Below are 20857 nucleotides of genomic sequence, written 5' to 3'. Positions count from 1 at the left end.
GGATGCGGTTCCATATAGTTGCAATGAGCTGTCCACCACGAAACCATAAGGCGGGCCCGTCATGGTGGTGTTACTCTTCGTACATCTTGTATCAACCATGGTTGATTGAAACAAAGTGTGAAAATGGATTTGGAGCACGCTTTGAGTATTATTTTGTGCTCTAAATGAAAGCACCAATTTGTGAGAGCGATTTTTCATCCTCAAAGAATATTCGTATGAAGATCCCTTCTTCCTCTTCACTTCTCTTTCTCCCTGCAAAACAATATGGAGTAAACGACCACAACCAGGGGATGTTAGCCAAAGGTCTTCCGATGCTTAAATTAGGTCGAGTGTTTTAGGAAAAACAATTGCTAACAAAGGGTATGGAGATTTCTCTCGGGGAGAATTGGGTGGTTGAAGCAGTGTGTGGTGGCCAGAGCTTTGTGTGAGAGAGAGAAAGAGTGTAGTGGCTAGGGTTTGTGAGAGGAGATTTTTGTAGAGTTTCAGACAGAAGTTTAGACGTACCTCAATTCTTAGTGTAGCCATGTATTTATAGGAGCCTCGGAGGGTTTTAGAAGAATAATTTCCATAGATGAAAACGAATTATTCTTCCCCAATTTGGAGATATTGATTTAATTTTAATCAAATCCCCAATTAGGGTAAGAATCAAATAATTCCCAATTTGGTCAAATAATTTCCAAATTGATTAGTTAATTATTTGACCTAGGATCTATAGATATTTTGCTACCACAGATTTGAGTATACATCAAAGTTTTTTGATTAGTGGAGTGGCGGTGCAACGATGGTAGTGCCAGAATGGGGTGGATTTTGTTTCTTGGATTTTTACTTCTTCTTAATTTTATTGGAATGGTAAAATAGGATTTTAGACGTGTTATGACTAGCAAGTCATTAGATTATTGCAATGACTAAGTGAAGGGCCCATTGTATTGGTGGGTTCCACCTCTATTAGAAAAGTAGGTACATAAGGATATACAAATATAGTATGACTAGCATTGCACGGATAAATGCATAGATTCTAAATGCAGAGACTTGAGATCCATGTTGCAAAAGCACCTTATTAAATCAAGAAGGCGTCTAGTATTGCAATTCAAAATAATTCTTTGAAACCAACAAAGTGAAAATCTATCTTGTATTGAAATTCAAAATTTAGTCTTACATTCTATGAAGCCTAAAGAAGTTTTAAGTCTTAAATTCTACGAATCTACAAGTCTTTATTTCTAACGAAAGAGTGAGTGACGGTGGGGTAGACATAGAAGTTGAAACCAACCAGAGGCTCAATTTCACCCCAAAACTCACCCAATCTACATTCTAACACCAATTTCTTCATATCACAAACTACAATTAATAAATGTGTTGGTTTCTCACCGTCCTTGACAACATTATTAGTTAGTAGAAATCTTCAGCATCGTCATCACTCTTACTCATAAGTCACATACCCAAAATCCTCACTTGAATTCTAGCCATCACTTAATCGTCCAAATACATGCTCATGATGATGAGTATTGCACTTGAATATCCGTAAATATAACTTTGTACCCAATGAGGCTAAAAGGCGAGAACTCTTGCACTTGGACACTCAGGAGACTTTATTGTCTCATCATCCTTTGCTGCTGTACCACCAGAATAGAAGCTCTACAATTGAAATCTGGAGATGCAAGCAAATCCCCTATAGTCCCTAGCTCTGGAAATTCACTCCATTCTGAAAGCCCTACTGTCTGAGAGGACTGTACCTCATACCTTCTCCCTACTATAATAAGGTCATACTTATCCGCAATAGACCGAAGCAAAAAAGTTGTCTGAGGCCCATCTTTCACAGCTTCCTCCATGTACATCACATACCGCTCATCCACATCATTATATCTAAAACACTTCAACTCCTCTGCATCAAGTACACTATCCCAATCCGAGTCAACAGCTTCATTAGTCGTGGAAACAAGCCGGATCACAGTTAGGCTAATCGTTGAGTCCTTGGCCATTCTTTTGGCAAATGCTAATGCCTCCCTGTCATCTTTACCTCCCAAGAAGACTATAGCCACATAAAATGATGACTGAGGTGCTACAATGGAGGTGGACCGGCCTAAATAGCCGCGGTCTACAAGAATTCCAACAGAGCATGGGGCTCTATCTAGGACACTACAATTTAGGGTCCTGATGTTGTTGTCTTCTGACTCCACAGACCCGTCAATAGACCATGTCCGATGAAATGGGAGCACGACTAAGGATACAAGCTTGTCCAATGCAAGGGTGCATATGTCTTCATGCATGTATTTTGGTGCAGAGATTGTTGTGAAGAGGCTTAGAGAAACAGCCCCTAGATTTTCCCTTACAAACTGATTGAAGTAAAGAATGACATTGTCTGAGTATGAAACATTGGAGACAGTTTTTTTCTGCAATTCGTGGGAGATGAAAATAGGGGAGGCCCTGCCAACTAATTCAATAAGGTGAAGAACATAAACACCAATGGGGTGCTCTATAGATGGACATGCTGCGTCAAGTAGATTGATGACTGCAGGCATGTTAGTGGACCTATGAATGCAGGCAAGTATTCTGAGTTCAGCATTGGGTTTCAAATGCATCATATTCCTTCTCTGGTAGCCTGCGTACTTCCTTGAAGGGTCATATAGGAAATTCACCGCGATCGGTACAACAGTTGCAGTCACTAATACGCTAGTAATTGCCAAAACAAATGTTGGGTCATTGATAGTCTGTGTAAAAATAAAAATAAAAGCATTATTTTCTTACCAAACCGAAGTATGATTTTGCTTGGAGAGGAATCATACATATTTTCTTACCACATGATATTATCACGGGTCGGATATTCCACGTGACACTTGTTACAACAATTGTTGTGTTTAATTATTAATAGATAAAACAATTGTCGCATAATGTAGCTAACGTGATCAGAAAATACATCCATCGATCATTAATTACTCAACTTTTACCAAGTTCTAGAGACAAAGGGGTTCCTTAACGTTGGATAGAGAAAAGAGGTACCTGATTGTCTCTGAAATTGGTATAGGCGGCAAGGTTGACAATGCCTTTGCAACTCAAAATGAGAGCAATTGTCAATGCATCACTGAAGGCCATGTTGCAATACAATGGACCAGCAAGGGAGGCTAAGAATTTGGCCACAAGAGCGACGAGGATGAGGATTCCATTGACTTGCGTGAATGCGTCAGTTTTAAAATATTTAAGCGACAAAAAGTCTGTCCTCATGGAACTTATAGTCACGAAGATGGGCAGAAGCACATCAGAGACGAACAAACCAAGGTTGGCTTCAATGGCTGATCCCAATGGTGGTCCTGCTGGGACAGCCAAACCAAGTATAAACGGACCAAAATGAAAACCTTGGCCATACATATGCGAAAGCACCCCAGATGAAAGCACAACGATGATGATGATATTGAGATAGGCTTTCTTGACAGGCCTGTTTTCAGGGGTCTGCCTGATCACCCAATACATTGCCGGTCTGAGTATGGCCACAACAACGATGATATAGCCAATGCTGGATCCTATGCCCAACATAGACCTCCGTGCAGAACTCTCTTGTACCATTTTAGCTAATGTGCCCAGAAATAGCAGAAACACACTAAACATGTCACTGACCAATGCTGCAGACATGCCTAATCTCCCAATCTCTGAATTCAAGATCTTGAGGTCCTCAAGAAGGCAAGCAACAACCGGAAACGGAGTCAAACAATGTGTTGCAGTCATAAATGGAAGCTTGAACATTTCGTCGGCGGTTAGTTTAAAGTAAGAAGAGGTGAGCTTGGTTTGGACAAGCATACCGACCACCAAAGGAACTAGGACGCAGGCAATACCGCTGCACAGGGCCTTTTGCCCTGTCCTGTTTATCATTCCCAAATCCATTTTCACTCCAATGAGAAACATAAAGAGTCCATAGCCAAACTCAGAAAGCACACCAAGTATTTCTTGGCTCTGTAGATTAAACAGGTATTGCTTCAATACTGGTAGTTTCCCAAGGAATGTGGGGCCGAGGATTAGGCCTGTCTGCTTAACAAGAAAACATCTCAAGCATTCAGTATATTTATAGATATATTTTTTGTTATTCAATAGTTGTTGTTCATCATGAGATTTGAATTTAAAACATATAGTTCAACGAAATGGAGACCGGGTGCCACTAGACGATTGGGTTAGTATATAAAATATATATATGTCAAAAGAGTAATGTTGTATTTACCAACTACATTGCTATCTATTCATTGGACGTGTTACAAATAATTCTATAAAAATAAGAGAGATAGAAAGAAGCCCGTACGATAATTTGGGTGGTGAATCTTGGAACTCCGAGATAGCGCAAAACGGAATAGAAGGCTTTCGTCATGAAAAAAACTAAGACCATCTGCAGCTCCAGATTGGGAAGGGTATATGGTATCCCAGCAGCTGTTTTGTATTTGAAAAGGCCCGGCGAATGTATGTTAGGAGGGAACTCAATACACTCAGTAATATTCTCGTGGGGTAATGTTAGGTTGCCGGACGACATGGTTTCGTGCCTGGCAGCCTTTCTCCCTGGGTCTCTCTCTTTTGATCAAAAAGCAAAGGTATGGGATATGCAAGTTGGTTTTTCCCTTGCAATGTTAAACTCAATATGCATTGCCTTGAGAATATGTAGGGCATATGTAACAGTAATGCGGTTTCATTAACCTTCCAGCATATATTAGAAAGCACATTTGTTTAAATGGGTGGTGGCGTTAGTTTTTTTTTCCCCTAACAATATTCTCTCTAGATTTTTGATAAAATTATTTATGATAATTTGAAGTACAAATGTATAAATAAACCCAAATTCCAGACATGTATTTATAAAAAAACCCAAGCACTATTTAAACATAGAAACCCCCAAAACCCATCATTACACACACTTTTATAAACACAATACAGTTTTTTCCCCCGCATATTTGACATATCCTTCTATAAATTCTGAATTTGGTGTAAATTTCAAGTTTATTTTCCACATTATCACACCTCTCTCTCAACCCTACTCCAAAGCGTCTCAGTATGAGGAGGGAGAGGAGGCCATTGCTCCTCCTCCTTCTCCTCTCTCTCTCTCTCTCCCCCTCTCTCTCCTTCCCTCCTCCCTCCTTTCCCCCCTTCCTCATTTACTACTTGGGGTTTTGGTCATGGGGAGGTTTATTGTACCAGATCTGCTTCGATGGTTTTTTGTGCCCAGATTTGCTTGGATCTTGGATTTTTGTGCCCATATCTGCTTGGATCTAGGGTTTTTTGGTTGGTTCTTTTTGTTTTTTTTGGTTTTAGGTTCTTGAGTGACAACAATTTCGATGGTGTTGTCCTTGTCTCCACAGTTTTCTGTTCAGGTCTGCCTTCTACCAAGCCTTAATTGTGGGCTTGAACTGTAACAAGTGCATAAACTCTGTTCGAGTTTGATGCACGTTTGTGGTGGAGAGTTTGTGTTTATGAGTGTTATACTTGGGTTTTCTAGATTTGAGGCGTTTATGCCGATGTGGCTTTGAATGGAGGTGTATCATATGAGTTTAATGTTGTCGTTGGATTCCTCCGTATTAGGTTGTAACTCTTTGTGGGTAGTTATTGACCCTTATGGCTATCGTATTTGTATTTCTCATGCCCTTATGGTGTGATTTATGAATGCAATCTCCCTTTCATTTGGCAAATATATATATATATATATATATATATTTTCTATATTCAAAAACATGAATTTGCTTTTCTCTAGACAATTCTTTTGCTAGGAGATCTGGATTAGGTTCATATGAAAGTTTGCCCTTTTCTGTTAAGTCTTGTATAGGCTTCAAGTTTTTAGCCAGATATGGCATTTAGAGATAGCTAGTTGCATGCATGGATGGATGAGACACCCTAAGTAAAAGCTTGGAGGAAGTGAAGTATGGATATGATGGATAGAGCATGCTGCGTTGCACTTTTTTGAAGTGGAAATTACGTTTCCTATAATATGATTTTTTTGGTTGCCAAGTTTCTTATAATATGATTAATTGTACAAATATATCAAAATGTGGCTCTAAATTGAATGTGAATTATGTGGGAGCAAATATCTTGGAGCTCTAATCGCAAGGCACTACGTGGATAACAAGAATATTTCCTAGGTGCTATGTGAAATCCCTAATTGAATCAATTTCTCCATTTAAGGGAAAGAATAATTTCCTTCCTAATAGGAAAATATTCTTTGCAAAACTCTACCACACAAGGAGCCTATAAAGACATGGTTACACCAAGCATTCAAGTTAATTCTAAAACCCTAGCCAAAGCTCTCTTTCTCTCACGTCACTCTTGGCTCTCTCTCCCTCACGGCTCCAGCCATCCTCACACACCACTCCGGCCACCCGGCTCTCCCCGTGAGAGAATACCTCCATCCACTTTAGCTATTGTCATATATTTATCAAGATCCAATCGAACTAACTTAGGCATCAGAGGGCCTTTGGTCAACACCCCCTGGATGTGGTTTATTTACTCCTGCTAATTTTTCAGGAATCGAGGAAGAGAGAGAATGAAGCTCAAAGGGAGAAGAATCTACGTGCAAATATTCCCCGTGTGAAAATTTGCACAAACAAATTACACAATCACCGCCAACCTTATGGTGGTTCATGGACTTCTTGAGAATGAAATTCTCATGTGTCTAATCCCACAAGATGAATGGACAGATGTCCATTCCCATGTTTGATATAAGGACCATAAAAGGTCTATTATTCTCATGTTTGATTTGTGCAGTATTAAAAAGTTGTTCAATTTTCCAACGAAGAGGACTTGTAAAAACTCAAGAGCATGTTGCAAAAACTCCTTAACCTAAGAAGGCTTGCAATTTAAAACAATTCTCTGAAACCAACAAAGTGAAAATGCGTCTCTTATTGAAATTCAAAATTTAGTCTTAAATTCTATTAATACTTCCTTCAAGAGTGATGGTGGGGTAGACATAGAAGCTGAAACCAGAGGTTCAATTTTATCTCCAAAACTCACCCAACCCATATTCTAACACCAATTTCTTCATAGCACAAACTACAATAAAAATTTGTTGGCTTCTCTCACCGTCCTTCACCACATCAGTTTAGTAGGTATCCTCAGCATCATCATCGCTCTTACTCATGAGTTACATACCCAAAAGAAAAAGCCACAACCACCCGACAATTAGGTTTGTTGGTTTCATGTTTACTTACCATCAATGAGTATGAGAATAAAGTGAATGACTCCAATTTTAGACTTTCACATATATGTTTACTAACACATAAGGATGGGGAAAAAATACTCACATACCCTTAAAATCAGGAATCATATCAACTAGATGGAAGGATAGGTGATTTGATTCTCATTCATGCTCTCTCTTACTGTCTTCCTTATACAACTTTACAATTTCTATTAATGTGCTAATTCCATATTTTCTATACCAATTCCTTACTTCCCACATTCCTAAATTCCTTGATTCCTTACTTCCCCAATTCCTAAATTCCTCGATTTCTTATTTCCCTCATTCTTGATACGTAAACACGCAAGAGTGTTGGGTTTGTGGTATGGACTGAATTATGCATGTTGGCTTTGCTAGTGTTTGTATGGGGGAAATTTTTTGAAGGCATGTTGCGTTTTCTTAAAAATGATGAGAACGTTAATTAAAATGTGGGGTGTATTTAAAATGCAAGGTGAACTCAGACTAGTGGGAAAAGGTCTACACTTGCATATCAGTGATCTTATGTTCGAACCCCCATAATATCTTGACAGTGTGTGTATGTGAGAGAAATCTCCCGTTCCCTTTGTAGTTTAGACTATCGCTTGTATTGAAAAATATATATATATATTGTATTTAAAATGCGAGGTGAACTCAAACAAATGTTGGATTTAAGTAGAAAGAGCCAGGCTCCCGACTATCGCAATCTTCACCAAAAAAAAAAATTTCTCGAATGTTCCTTTCTTTCTCCAAAAACCCAGCAACCCAAAGATCCTTTACCACCTGATTTCCTTTTTGGACTCCCAGATTCTCATAGTCAAAACAAGGAATCTTTGATTCCCGAACATCTCTCCCCCCAATATGTTGTGAGAGTTTTCCTTCCAGCTTTTTGTTGGCTTTTGTTTCTCCTTGCTTTGTGCAAGGTTTTGTTTCTCTCCCTAGCCCTAGCTTGGGATAGGATTTCTCCATGTTTGTTGCAGGGTTGTGTACCATTAGGTTCATCTTCTCTAAGGCTTAGGGGTTACTTTTCTGGAGGTGAAGTCATGCAACTCACTGGATATCTTTGATTTTTGGTGTTGGAGACCTGGTCGAGAAGAGATTGTGCTTGGATACTTTCTTAAATGTCGGGAGTGTTGGAGAACTAAACCAAGATATGCATTCAAGAAGTTTCAATATGCTATTATGTTGAGTCTTTTCTTATTCTCGGATTTAATAAGTTCATGTATAAGTGAATTGAATAAATTATCAATTCAGTTTTATATATTGGTGGGTTGATGAAGAGTCTTTAATTATTAGGAAGTATTAAGATGCGAGAGTGGGTTAAACGGTTATGATAAGAGAAGTCTTTAAATAGGTCCTTTATCATTGTATTGGGGTCTTTTTTCGTCGGAAGGCTTGGCCGAGCTTGTTGATTCTTAGACCGTCATAGAGTGGTAAATCAAGTCTTTGTTGCCTTTTTTTCCGAGTTAGCGAGAATTAGGCCCAAAACATCCCGAATGAGAAACAAGTCCTAGGGGATTACTTTGTTATGTTAACAGTATTGTTACTGAGAAAGAGTAGTCACATGTTTAGCACGTGAGTGTTACTTAGAATACTTAGAGGAGAAGAATGTTAGTTAGTTATATAAAGATGAGCTTAGGCTCTGCTTAAGAAAAAGGTTGCATTGTAACAGATTTGAGATAACAGAAATAAACAGAGCTCTTTTCTTCCTCTCTCTCCCTTTGCTTTCTCTGTCTGAACTCAAACCCTAGATTCTATTTCTCCATGGTTATCATGGTATCAAGCTTCGGCTCTTTGATTCCTGATCCTTTTCTCTTCCGCTCCACTATATCACAATCAATTTCGAGATTCCGGCTCGGCCGAAATTACATCAAAGCGATTCGTTGGATGAACACGCCTCTTTCCAGTCTGATTTTATTTCTAGCGATTCTGCAAGTGTTCTTCGCTAACTTTCTTCGTGCACTGTTCTTCTTGACACGTGATCTCCGGTATGATGTTTCTGAATTCAATTGCTGTTTACGCATGATACAATTTTATTAGAAGCACGAAGCATATTCTGTATTTTTGTTTTGGAGCACGGCTGATTTCTCGCATAATTGAAGCACGAAGCACTTGATCTATTTTCTTTCTCTGCGCACTTGAAGCACGAAGCATTTGCTCTGGTCTCTTGAAGCACGAAGCTTCTTTTCTGCTTTCTGAATTCGTTGACGCACTAAGTTCTTCTATCTCGCCTATTGAAGCACGCATTTCTCCACTCTGCCATGACTATTCCTGTTCCAAAGATTGAAACCTTACTAGGTGTTTTGACTATTAAGTTGAATGAAGATAATTTTGTGAAGTGGAACTATCAGTTGGAGTTTGTTCTTCAAGGATACGACCTATACAGTCATTTTGATGGCACATCTGTGTGTCCATCAAAATATGTCATCACTGAGTCTGAAGGAGTGACCACGGAATTAACTGAGGATTATCGTCACTGGATTCAAATTGATAAATCTTTGCTTAGTTTGCTTATTGCAACTCTGTCTGATGAGGCCATAGAGTATGTCATTGGATGCAAATCTGCAAGGGATGCATGGTTAAGCCTCACAGATCGGTATGCTTCAGTCTCAAGGGCTCGAGTGAATCAACTCAAAATTGAGTTGCACACTATCCACAAGGGTGGTGATTCTGTGGAGAAGTTTTTACTTCGTCTTAAACACATTCGAGACCAATTATCTGCAGCAGGTTTTAAACTCTCTGATGATGACATCATTATTGCAGCCTTGAATGGTTTACCACAGGAGTATGATATGATCAAAACCGTGCTAATTGCCGAGAAACACCTATTGTTCTCAAGGAGTTCGAGCTCACCATCGCTTGAGAAAACATTGAATCCCGAATGTTATCACCGAGTCACTCTATGACTGGTATGATGAGTGTCAGTCCATTTGAACATGGATCATCCTCTCATTCTCAAGATGCTTCTCGGTCTCGTGGTACTTCCTCTACAAGTGGGTACTATCATTGCTCACTCTCGTCCTTCTTTTCCTATGGGATTTACTGGGGTAAAGGCCTCGAATGCTTCTTTGCATGGATCTTATCACCTTGACACATCTTCTCTCTTATCAACCTAATCACTCAGGCTCTTCCAATCACTTTGTTCCTCGTGGTAGAGGCCCCAACACTGGTCGGTTTTTAATCACAAAGCAACCACAGTGCTTTTTCTCCCCGGTACTTTTTGCCCTAGATCCCAAGCTATTCCTGAGTGTTAAATATGCAATAAAAGAGGACACACTGCCCCAAATTGTTACTACGTGGTTCGGATGCCTCTTCCCCACCTATTCTTGAGTGCCAAATCTGCGGAAAGAAAGGACATATCGCTTTGAACTGCTATCACAGAGCCAATTTTGCTTATCAAGGCACTCCTCCTCCACAGTCCTTCAGGCTATGACTGCTAATCTTTCCTCTCCTTTACTCCAAATGACCTCTGGATAGGCGCGGTGGAGCGTCTCATCACATGACGCCCAATGTTCATCGATTGCAAGCATCTGCTCCTTATTCTTCTGAGGACAAGATCACTATAGGCAATGGGGAAGGTCTGCAAATAGACCATATTGGATATTCCACTTTATCAGATTTACAGCATTTTACACTTAAACCAAGTGTATCATATTCCTCAACTTGCAACCAATCTTCTTTCTGTTTATCAACTCGTAAGGATAACAACTGCATTGTTGTATTTGATGAGTATCACATCTATGTGCGAGGACAAGCAGACCAACAAGGTTCTGTACAAAGGTCGAGTGACAAGGATTGTATCTAATTCCACAGATTTTTCCTCATGACCTTCATCCTTCACTTTCCTCCTCACAGGTCACACTCAACTTCTTCAGAACCTGTTCTAGCTAATAAAGCTGCAGTCAACGATAAGGATGCAGTCATCAATAAAGTTCAAAACAAGCTGCCTATAGCTTCACTAGCAGATTCAAGGTCTCTCGCACTATTAGGCCAACACATCAAGACCAAGCTGTGGCATCTTCGACTAGGCCATGTTTCCAATGATGTTCTTCATCACATGTTAAAGATGTCTCATATTCCCTTGTCGGTAGATTCCATTCCTGAGATGTGTGATTCATGTTTACAAGGAAAGATGCACAAGCTGCCATTTCCTTCCTCTTCTATCACTAGTCTTAAACCATTTTCTAAGTTGCACACAGACGTTTGGGGTCCTTCAGCTATTGCAGCTCTAGGGGGTTATAGATATTTCCTCACAATTATCGATGATTGTACACGTTACATGTGGGTATTTCCCTTGATTAATAAATCAGAAGTTGCCTCTGTTTTCATACGGTTTCATGCATATATTGTGACGCATTATCAGGCCCAAGTTCAGTTTTTACAATCCGATGGTGGTGGTGAATACATTAGTCGATTGTTTAAAGATTTTCTAGCCTCTAAAGGCATTCTGCATCAGCTCTCTTGTCCCTACACCCCACAGCAAAATGGATTAGCCGAACGCAAGAATAGACACCTCATTGAGACTACTCTTGCTTTACTCACTGCAGCAGGATTATCACTTCCCTTTTGGTATTATGCTGTGGCTCATGCCACCTTTTTGATCAATCGCATGCCAAGTAAGGTTCTCACTATGCTTTCTCCTTATTATAAACTCTTTGGTACTCATCCAGATCTACTTTCTCTCAAAGTCTTTGGATCAACAGTTTATCCTTTACTTCGCCCATATAATACTCACAAACTCGAACCACGATCTCATCAGCATGTGTTCTTAGGATACTCCATGGGGTATAAAGTTGTTTTATGTTATGATCTGCAAAATCAGAAGATTCTTATTTCTCGGCATGTTATACATAATGAAGACATATTTCCTTTTAAGAATACTCAATGCTCATCCTCAGCTTCAGCTTCACAAACCATCTCTGCTCAGAAGTCACCCGTTGCTATTGTTATGACATCTATGCCACAAGCCCAGCCTTCTCATTCCTCATCTACCACATCAGGTTCAAATCCCAGCCATAATGATCAGATGATTACTATTTTTACAGATGCACAGTTAGAGGTGCTTCTTCCTCTTCCCACTTCATCTTCACAGATGCAGCACCACACTGCAAATCCCAGAACACTCATTCTATGCAAACTCGGTCCAAATCTGGTGTTGTGCAAACTAAGTCTTTTCCAGAGTTCTCTAGTTTTCATACTCAGCTAGCTACCATTACAGAACCAGATACTCCCTCACATTTTAGGCAAGCTATTGGTCACCCAGCTTGGCAACAAGCTATGAGCGAAGAAATTCAAGCTCTTGATCAGCAAGGTACCTGGACCCTTGTTCCTCCTCCTCCAGATACAAACATTGTCGGCTGTAAATGGATTTTTAAAATAAAAAGGCATGCAGATGGCACTATCTCTCGCTATAAAGCCAGATTGGTTGCTCAGGGATTGATTAAGAATATGGCTTGATTATGATGAAACCTTGACTGTGTACGCCATACAATTCGTCTCATTCTCACTTGGCTGTAAATTTTCATGGGAATTACGATGCGGTTGGATGTGAAAAATGCCTTCCTTCACGGTGATCTTCAAGAAGAGGTGTTTATGAAGCAACCCCAGGGGTTTATCGACTCTCAATATCCTAATTATGTATGCAAACTTCAAAAATCTCTTTACGGATTAAAACAAGCGCCTCGAGCATGGAATGCTAAGTTTACAGGTTATTTACCCACCTTAGGGTTCTCTGTCTCTCATTCTGATTCTAGCTTGTTTGTGAAGAAAACTGGCTCTGATGTTGTCATTTTATTACTATATGTCGATGACATTATCATCACAGGTTCAAATCCCACATTAGTGACCTCTGTTATTCATGCACTTGGTGAAGTGTTTGAACTTAAGGATTTGGGCAAGCTTCGTTATTTTCTCGGCCTTGAGGTACACTATCAGCCAGGGGGTATGATCTTTATTAATCAACACAAGTATGCTAAAGATCTCATCAAAAAGGCATCTATGGACACATGTAGGCCTTGTAGCACTCCTTCTAAACCACATCATCAAGTCTTAAGGGATGAAGGTATCCCTCTTTCTGATCCTACACACTTTCGAAGCCTTGTAGGTGCTTTGCAATACTTGACGTTCACAAGACCCGACATTGCTTTTGCTGTTAACACAGTTTGTCAATTTATGCACAGTCCCACAGATGTTCACTTTGGTCTCGTTAAACGCATCCTCAGATATTTGCAAGGAACATTGCAGTTTGGTGTCACGCTTTTCTCCAGGGACTATGGTCTTATCTGGATATTGTGATGCGGATTGGGCTGGTGATCCCGATACACGCAGATCCACTACTAGTTATGTTGTGTTTCTTGGTTCCAATCCGATCTCCTGGTCCTCCAAAAAGCAAGCCTCTGTCTCTCGCAGCTCTACGGAAGCCGAATATCGAGCGCTTGCACATCTTTGTAGAAATCTCATGGATTAGGCAAGTCCTGTGTGATTTGCATATGATAATTCCTGAAGCACCTTTGCTTCACAGTGATAACTTGTCCTCTAGCCCTCGGTGCCAACCCGTATTCCATTCTCGCATTAAGCATTTGGATGTGGACTTTCACTTCATTCGAGAACGTGTTCAAAATAAAGATCTTCTTGTTCAATATGTTCCCACTGATGAACAGGTTGCGACATCTGACCAAAGGGCTTCACAGCCCAATATTCACTAAACATTGGTCCAACCTCACCTTGGTTCTCCCCGTGCTTGAGGGGGGGTGTTAATATTATTACTTGAGAAAGAGTAGTCACATGTTTAGCATGTGAGTGTTAGTTAGAATACTTAGAGGAGAAGAAAGTTAGTTAGTTATATAAAGATGAGCTTAGGCTCTGCTTAAGAAAAAGGTTGCATTGTAACAGATTTGAGATAACAGAAATAAACAGAGCTCTTTTCTTCCTCTCTCTCCCTTTGCTTTCTCTGTCTGAACTCAAACCCTAGATTCTATTTCTCCATGGTTATCATGTTGTTCTTCAAGCGGATGCGTGTTTTGTGTTGACATTTTTGACAGCTCTGAAAATGGTTGGAGGTGATTTTCTTATGTTGAACAAAGATTGTATGAGCTTGGCATGAGAGCATGGAGTGTTTCAGATCTGGAATAGGGCTTTCTGTGAAGAGAGAGAGAGAGAGAGAGAAAGAAAGAAAGAAGAACAAGGTGGAAATGATGGTGCTTGGGCTTGATGTTTCCAATAATTGGAAGGAGAGAGAGAGAGAGAGAGAAAGAAAGAAAGAAGAACAAGGTGGAAATGATGGTGCTTGGGCTTGATGTTTCCAACAATTGGAGGAGAGGCTTGCACGCTTTTCGTTAGTTGGTTCTGTTGGTTAGGTGCTGGAAACCTTATTCGTCCCCAAAAAACCTAGTTGGGTTATCCCTCTTTGGCCAAGTCATTTCCTCCATTTTCTTATCTCTTTCTCACACTTAGCCATTTCGAGCGAAATTCCCTAAAATAAGCTTAGCCCATGGTTATTGAGACAAAACACTTTGGTGCCCCAAAACCTTCCTGCAGTTAGACCTTGCAAAGGCTTCCTTTTCAGGCAACACTCCGGCTTGGTTTTCCTTTCTCTTTTCCTATGTGAGCTCTATGGGTAAAGCTAGGTAAAGGCATTGGTCAAATAGAAAGGTTAAGGCTTATGACAGGTTGAGGCTTATCTCTTCCAGCAGCCTATATATCCATGTAAATTGGAGTTTAAAGGTTTCAATTTGAATTGGGTGATCCTGGTTCGATCTCAAGCGAAATGGTGCTGGAATTTCTCTATTGATTACCCATGTGTTGGGCTTAAGAAAGTGGGCTTGGGTTTTGGTGCTCCCAAGAACCCCAAAACCTCCACCTTTTGAACCATCAATGGGCCTTATGGACCCTCGTACCCATCCACACCACAACCCGCTCAGCAAGGCATATGCATGTATGTGGTTTGGGCCCACTTAAGAAATAATCTTAGCCTCTCACCATCTTGCATTTTTGTTACAACAAGTAAGAAATAATCTTAGCCTTTCACCTTCTTTCATAGTTAGTAAAATACGAATAAAACACGTATGTGTTTTATTCTGCAAGATTTTGGGAAGTTAGAACATAACTGAAAAGCTCGGCCACTATATAATATTAATATAACTTATTTAAATTTTTTAATATATATTATTTTTCTTCTTATATGTGAAAATTATGTGTATAATACATGAATTTTGTGTGTACTATTGAAAATTTGTAAAAAAAATACGCATATTAAACATGATAAATATGTATGTACGTGTATTGTATGTTTGCTTTAAAAAAATCATGTGTTTTACTAAGTCTTTAAGACGTGTACAAAAAACAAAAGTATTATTGAAAAATATGTATGACCATGTATAATACGAGTATTAACGTCAAAATGCTAAATGCTTTATATGGGTAATAACTGTGGAAATGTAAAAAAATCAAAAAGGCAAAATAGAGACTCGGGTAATTGCCTAATAGTAATGGATAATGCTCTAAACTACTCCTACAGATAAAAGAAAATCAGGTACAAAAAAAATTATTTATTATTTATTATAAAAAATAAATAAAAATAAAGACTTGATGTACAGCCGAATGGCTATATTGTTTAATGGGAGTACAGTAGCTATACTATATATTGAAAAAACCCACTTAGGGCCTAGGCGCCCAAATATTCTCTTTAAATATTAAATTCAAATAGTATAGCCGCGAGGCAATACTATTTATTTATTTTATTTTTTTTAAAAAGAACCCCCTAAAGTATAGCTGCTCGGCGATACTATTTATTTATTTTAAAAGGATTCTCTTAGCGCCTAGGGGCCCGGATATTCTCTTTAAGTATTAAATTTAAAAAGTATAGGCACACAACCATACTATTTCTTAAAAAAATAAAAATAAAAAAGGGACTTGCCTAGCGATTAGGCGCCCAAATTTTCTCTTTTCCCAAGCATAATTCCACCGCCTCTTTCCATCTACAAATCTATCTTCAATATGAGAATTAAATTTTTTATATTCTTTCCGTGGGAATGTTTGCCTTTGATCTACCTCGTTCTCTTAAGTGCTACTAAATTTTGTTACTGCGTACACATTCTTTGTCGTAGAGAATTGCATCATGAGTTGGAGTGGTCTTGATAATTGCTTCACTTTACATGAAGAATACTACCATCTCTTACTATTATACCCATAAATCTTTGTTTGAAATTGTTTTTCTAGTTGGAAATGATATTGCAAAATCATCATCTTGCATTTTTTTTTACAAGTAAGAAATAATCTTAGCCTCTCACATTTAGTAAAATACGTAACGAAAAAAATATGAAAAAAAATACGTACGTGCTTTGGTCAGCAAAATTATGGGAAGTTACAACTGAAAAGTTTGGCCAATATATAATTTTTTAAATATGTATTTTTCAATAATACTTCTATTTTCCATACAGGTTTTAAAGACTTCGTAAAATAAATGTTTTTTAAAAGCAAACACACAATACACATATTGTACACATACGTACATGTTTGTAATGTTTAATGTACATGGTTTTTTACAAAATTTTCAATAATACAAACAAAATTCACGTATTATACACATAATTTTCACATATTATTGAATAAAAATAATACGTATGTACATGTTTAATACAAGTATTAAACCCCAAAATGCTAAATTCTTTATATAGGTAATAACTGTGAAAAAGTAAAAAAATTAAAATTAGACAATCGAAACTCAGGTAATTACCTAACAGTAATGGACAATTCTCTAAACTATTCCCATAGATAAAAGAAAATCAGGGATTTTTTTTTTAAAAAAATTATAAAAGGACTTAAGTATAGCCGTACGGCTATACTTGCTAAATGATGGTTACCCAAAAAAAAACCCCCGCTTAGTGCCTAGGCACCAGAATATTCTCTTTAAATATTATATTCAAATTTCCACATTTAGCTGGCGAGCTACCCCTCAATAGTAAGGATTCAAAACTCGTTGGAAGCACTTTGTGGCCAATGGCAAATCGAACCTCGAGTTGGGATTAATCTCATCCTTCAAGTGTGGGGACAGCTCGTGGTATTTACCCAAAAAATATATATATGCAGGCCCTACCTCATCCATAATCACATCCACTCAAAATCAGGAATCAGATCAACTAGAAGGAGTAATTGATCCGCTTCACATTCCTTTTTTCCCTTAGTACCTTCCAAAATACCCTCCTTGATGAGGGATTTCCTTGATGTACAATTTCTGTAATTGCCCTGTCTGATTCGATGAACTTCTATTTTCCTCAACAACAAAAAAAACGCGAAAGAATGAACGTGAAAAAACTGGAGACAGACTTTGTAAGTCTTGAACCCACCCATCGTGTAAAAGTGGAAGAAAAAAAAAAGAGAAAAACCCCCATGTTTTCAGAAGATACACCCGAAACCACCGCCATCATCTAGCCTGGGACCAAGGCGAAGGTGCTATGGCTATGGATCACTTCTCTTAAACAATTTTTACATTTTGAATTCGTTCGTCCTTATAGTATTTAGAGATAATATCATCCATAGGCTTTTTTCTCTGTTCTGAACTGTCATATTGCCTTCATATTTTCTCTTTTTGAAAGCTTTGAAACTTAGAAATTTGATGCAAATAAATCAGGTCAATAGGAGAGAACATTTCTTAGTCTTGATACATGAAAAAAGAATGTCAATGAAATTTTTCCTAAATGCTAAGGATTCAAGCGCTCACATAATCATCCTCATGGTGATGAACATCTTTGTACTTGGGCAGTGAGGCTAAAATACTTAATAAATTAAGTCTTGAACTTAAGCCAGGCAGGGGCAGGCAGCCATGTTATTGTGTCACCATCTTTTGCTGCTGTACCACTAGAATAGAAGCTCTGCAAGTGATATCTGGTGAGGCAAGCAAGTCCCCTATAGTCCCTAGCTCTGGAAATTCACTCCATTCTGAAAGCCCTGATGTCTGAGGAGAATTCACATTAAACCTTCTCCCTACTATAATTAGGTCATAGTCATCCACAATAGACCGAAGAAATAAAGCCGTCTGAGGTCCATCTTCTACAACTTCCTCCAAGTATATCACAAACCCCTCCCGCACATCATTATATCGAAAACCCTTTAATTCCTCTGCATCAAGTACATTATCCCATTTCGAACCATCAACTTCATCAGCCGAGGCAACAAGCCGGATCACAGTTAGGCTAATCGTCGAGTCGTTGGTCATTCTTTTCACAAATGCTAGTGCCTCCCTATCATCTTTACCTCCCAAGAAGATTATAGCCACAGAGAAGGATGACCCAGGTGCTACAATGGAGGACTGGCCTAAATGGCCGCGGTCAACAAGGATTCCAACAGAGCATGGGGCTCTATCTAGGACACTACAATTTAGGATCCTGGTGTTGTTGTCTTCTGACTCCACAGAACCGTCAACAGACCATCTCCGGTGAAATGGGAGCACGATTAGGGACACAAGCTTGTCCAATGCAACGGTGCATATGTCTTCATGCATGTATTTTGGGGCAGAGATTGATGTGAAGGTGCTTAGAGATACAGCCCCTAGATTTTCTCTAACAAAGTGATTGAAGTAGAGAATGACATTGTCTGAGTATGAAACATTGGAAGAAGATTTTCTCTGCATTTGATGGGAGATAAAAACAGGGGAGGCTCTGCCAACTAATTCAATGAGGTGAAGAACATAGACAGCAATGGGGTTCTCTTTAGATGGACATGCTGCATCAAGTAGATTGATGACTGCAGGCATGTTGGCTGACCTATGAATGCATGAAAGAATTTTGAGCTCAGCATTGGGTTTCAAATGCATCATATTCCTTCTCTGGTAGCCTGCATATTTCCTTGAAGGATCATAGAGGTACTTCACCGCAATCGGTACAAAAGTTGCAGTCACTAAAACGCTAGTGATTGCCAAAGCAAAAGATGGATCTGAGATGGTCTGTTTAAGAAAAAAAAAATTAGAGACAGTTGTTAATAAGAAAGTGGTTAGCTAATGCAATGTGATCAGAGAATACGTTCTTCTAGCATGAATTACTCTTTTACTAAGTTTTAGAGACAGTCACTAAAATTTTCGATAGAGAAAGGAGAAGGTACCAGATTGTCTCTGTAGTCAGTATAGGCGGAAAGGTTGACGATGCCTTTGCAACTCAAAATGAGAGCAATTGCCAATGCATCACTGAAGGGCATGCGGCAATACAATGGAGGAACAATGGAGGCAAAGAATTTGGTCACAAGAACGACGACAAAGAGGATTCCATTGACTTGGGTGTAAGAGTCGGTGCTTAAATATTTCAGTGACCAAAAATCTGTCCTCATGGAACATGCAGTCACGAAGATGGGCAGAAGCACATCCGAAACGAACAAATTGAGCTTCTCTTCAATAGCTGATCCCAATGGTGGTCCGGCTGGGACAGCCAAACCAAATATAAAAGGACCAAAATGAAAACCTTGACCATACATATGCGAAAGCACCCCCGATGTAAGCATAAGCATGATGATGATGTTGACATAGGTTTTCTTGACAGGCCTGTTTTCTGGAGTCTGCTTGATCACCCAATACATTGCCGGTCTGAGTAAGGCCACAACAACGATGATATAGCCAATGCTTGCCCCTACCATTGTTATAGTATCCTCTCTACTACTCTCTTTTATCATTTTAACCATTTTGCCCACAAATTGCAGGAACCCACTAAATATGTCACTGACCAGTGCTGCAGACATGCCTAATCTCCCGATCTCCGAATTCAAGATCTTCAGCTCCTCAAGGAGAAGAGCAACAACTGGAAACGGAGTCATACAATTTATCACATTCACAAATGGAAGCCTGAACATTTCTTGTTCGGTCAGGTTGAAGAAAGAAGAGGTGAGCTTGGTTTGAACAAGCATACCGACTACCAAAGGCGCCACAACGCATGCCACACCGAGGCACAATGCCTTTTGCCCTGTCCTGTTGATCATTCCCAAATCCATTTTCACCCCAATGACAAACATAAAGAATCCATAACCAAACTCAGCGAGCACACCAAGTATTTCTTGACTGTTTACATTAAACAGGTATTCCCCGAAAAATTTGAAGTGTCCAAGCAGTGTAGGGCCGAGGATTATGCCTGTCTGCTCAACAAGAAATCATCTCATTGATTCAGTGACAATACAATTAAATAATCCAAGGACAAAAGAATAACTGGTTCATGACAATGGAACTCAAAAAGTCATTTAACAACGTACAATAATTTGTGGTCAGTAAACATAATACAAACAATAATTCTTTTAAAATAAGAGAGAGAGAAAAAAGCACGTACAATAACTTGGGTGCTGAATCTTGGAACTCCGAAATATCTCAAAACGAAATAAAAGGCTTGTGTCATGAAAAAGATTAAGACCATCTGCATCTCCAGATTAGGAAGGGTATACGGTATCCCGGCAGATGTTTTGTAGCTGAAAATGCCCGCCGAATGTATGTGAGGAGGGAACTCAACACACTGAGTCATGTTCTTGAGAGTTAAAGTTAGGTTGCCCGACGCCATGGTTTCGTGCCTGGCAGCCTCCTCTCTCTCTCTCTCTCTCTCTCTCTCTCTCTCTCTCTCTTGATATAAAAAAAGGCAAAGGTGGCGATGTAAGTTTTGTTTTCCCTTCTGCAAAGTTAAACCCAATATATAAAAATGTGTTGCCTTGAGAAAATGTGTAAGGCAAATGTAA

The 20857-nt window shown here is 39.2% G+C and overlaps 1 protein-coding gene and 1 pseudogene across 1 annotated transcript; both read right to left on the bottom strand.

The window, feature by feature from the left end:
- Positions 1-1586: 1586 nt before the first annotated feature.
- Positions 1587-4504, bottom strand: LOC103335717 (cation/H(+) antiporter 4-like). The gene is made up of 3 exons (XM_089048715.1): positions 4280-4504; positions 2995-4011; positions 1587-2705 (listed from the first exon to the last, which is right to left on the bottom strand). The coding sequence occupies exons 1-3, from the start codon at positions 4502-4504 to the stop codon at positions 1587-1589; spliced, it is 2361 nt and encodes a 786-aa protein (XP_088904841.1).
- A 13480-nt stretch (positions 4505-17984) lies between these two features.
- Positions 17985-20685, bottom strand: LOC103335423 (cation/H(+) antiporter 4 pseudogene; annotated as a pseudogene).
- Positions 20686-20857: the final 172 nt, after the last annotated feature.

Source organism: Prunus mume, linkage group LG1 (genome assembly GCF_029339155.1).
Source record: "Prunus mume cultivar Tortuosa linkage group LG1, ASM2933915v1, whole genome shotgun sequence".
NCBI lineage: Eukaryota > Viridiplantae > Streptophyta > Magnoliopsida > Rosales > Rosaceae > Prunus > Prunus mume.
Note: the sequence above shows the minus strand (reverse complement) of the source record. Positions and strands in the feature narration are given on the sequence as shown.

Excerpts from the sequence above, each read along its gene's own strand:
- LOC103335717 (XM_089048715.1), bottom strand. The coding sequence starts at position 4,504 with ATGTCGTCCGGCAACCTAACATTACCCCACGAGAATATTACTGAGTGT. Across the intron at positions 4,012-4,279 it reads GATTCACCACCCAAATTATC|ACAGGCCTAATCCTCGGCCC; the intron begins GTACGGGCTTCT and ends CTTGTTAAGCAG. Across the intron at positions 2,706-2,994 it reads CCAATTTCAGAGACAATCAG|ACTATCAATGACCCAACATT; the intron begins GTACCTCTTTTC and ends ATTTTTACACAG.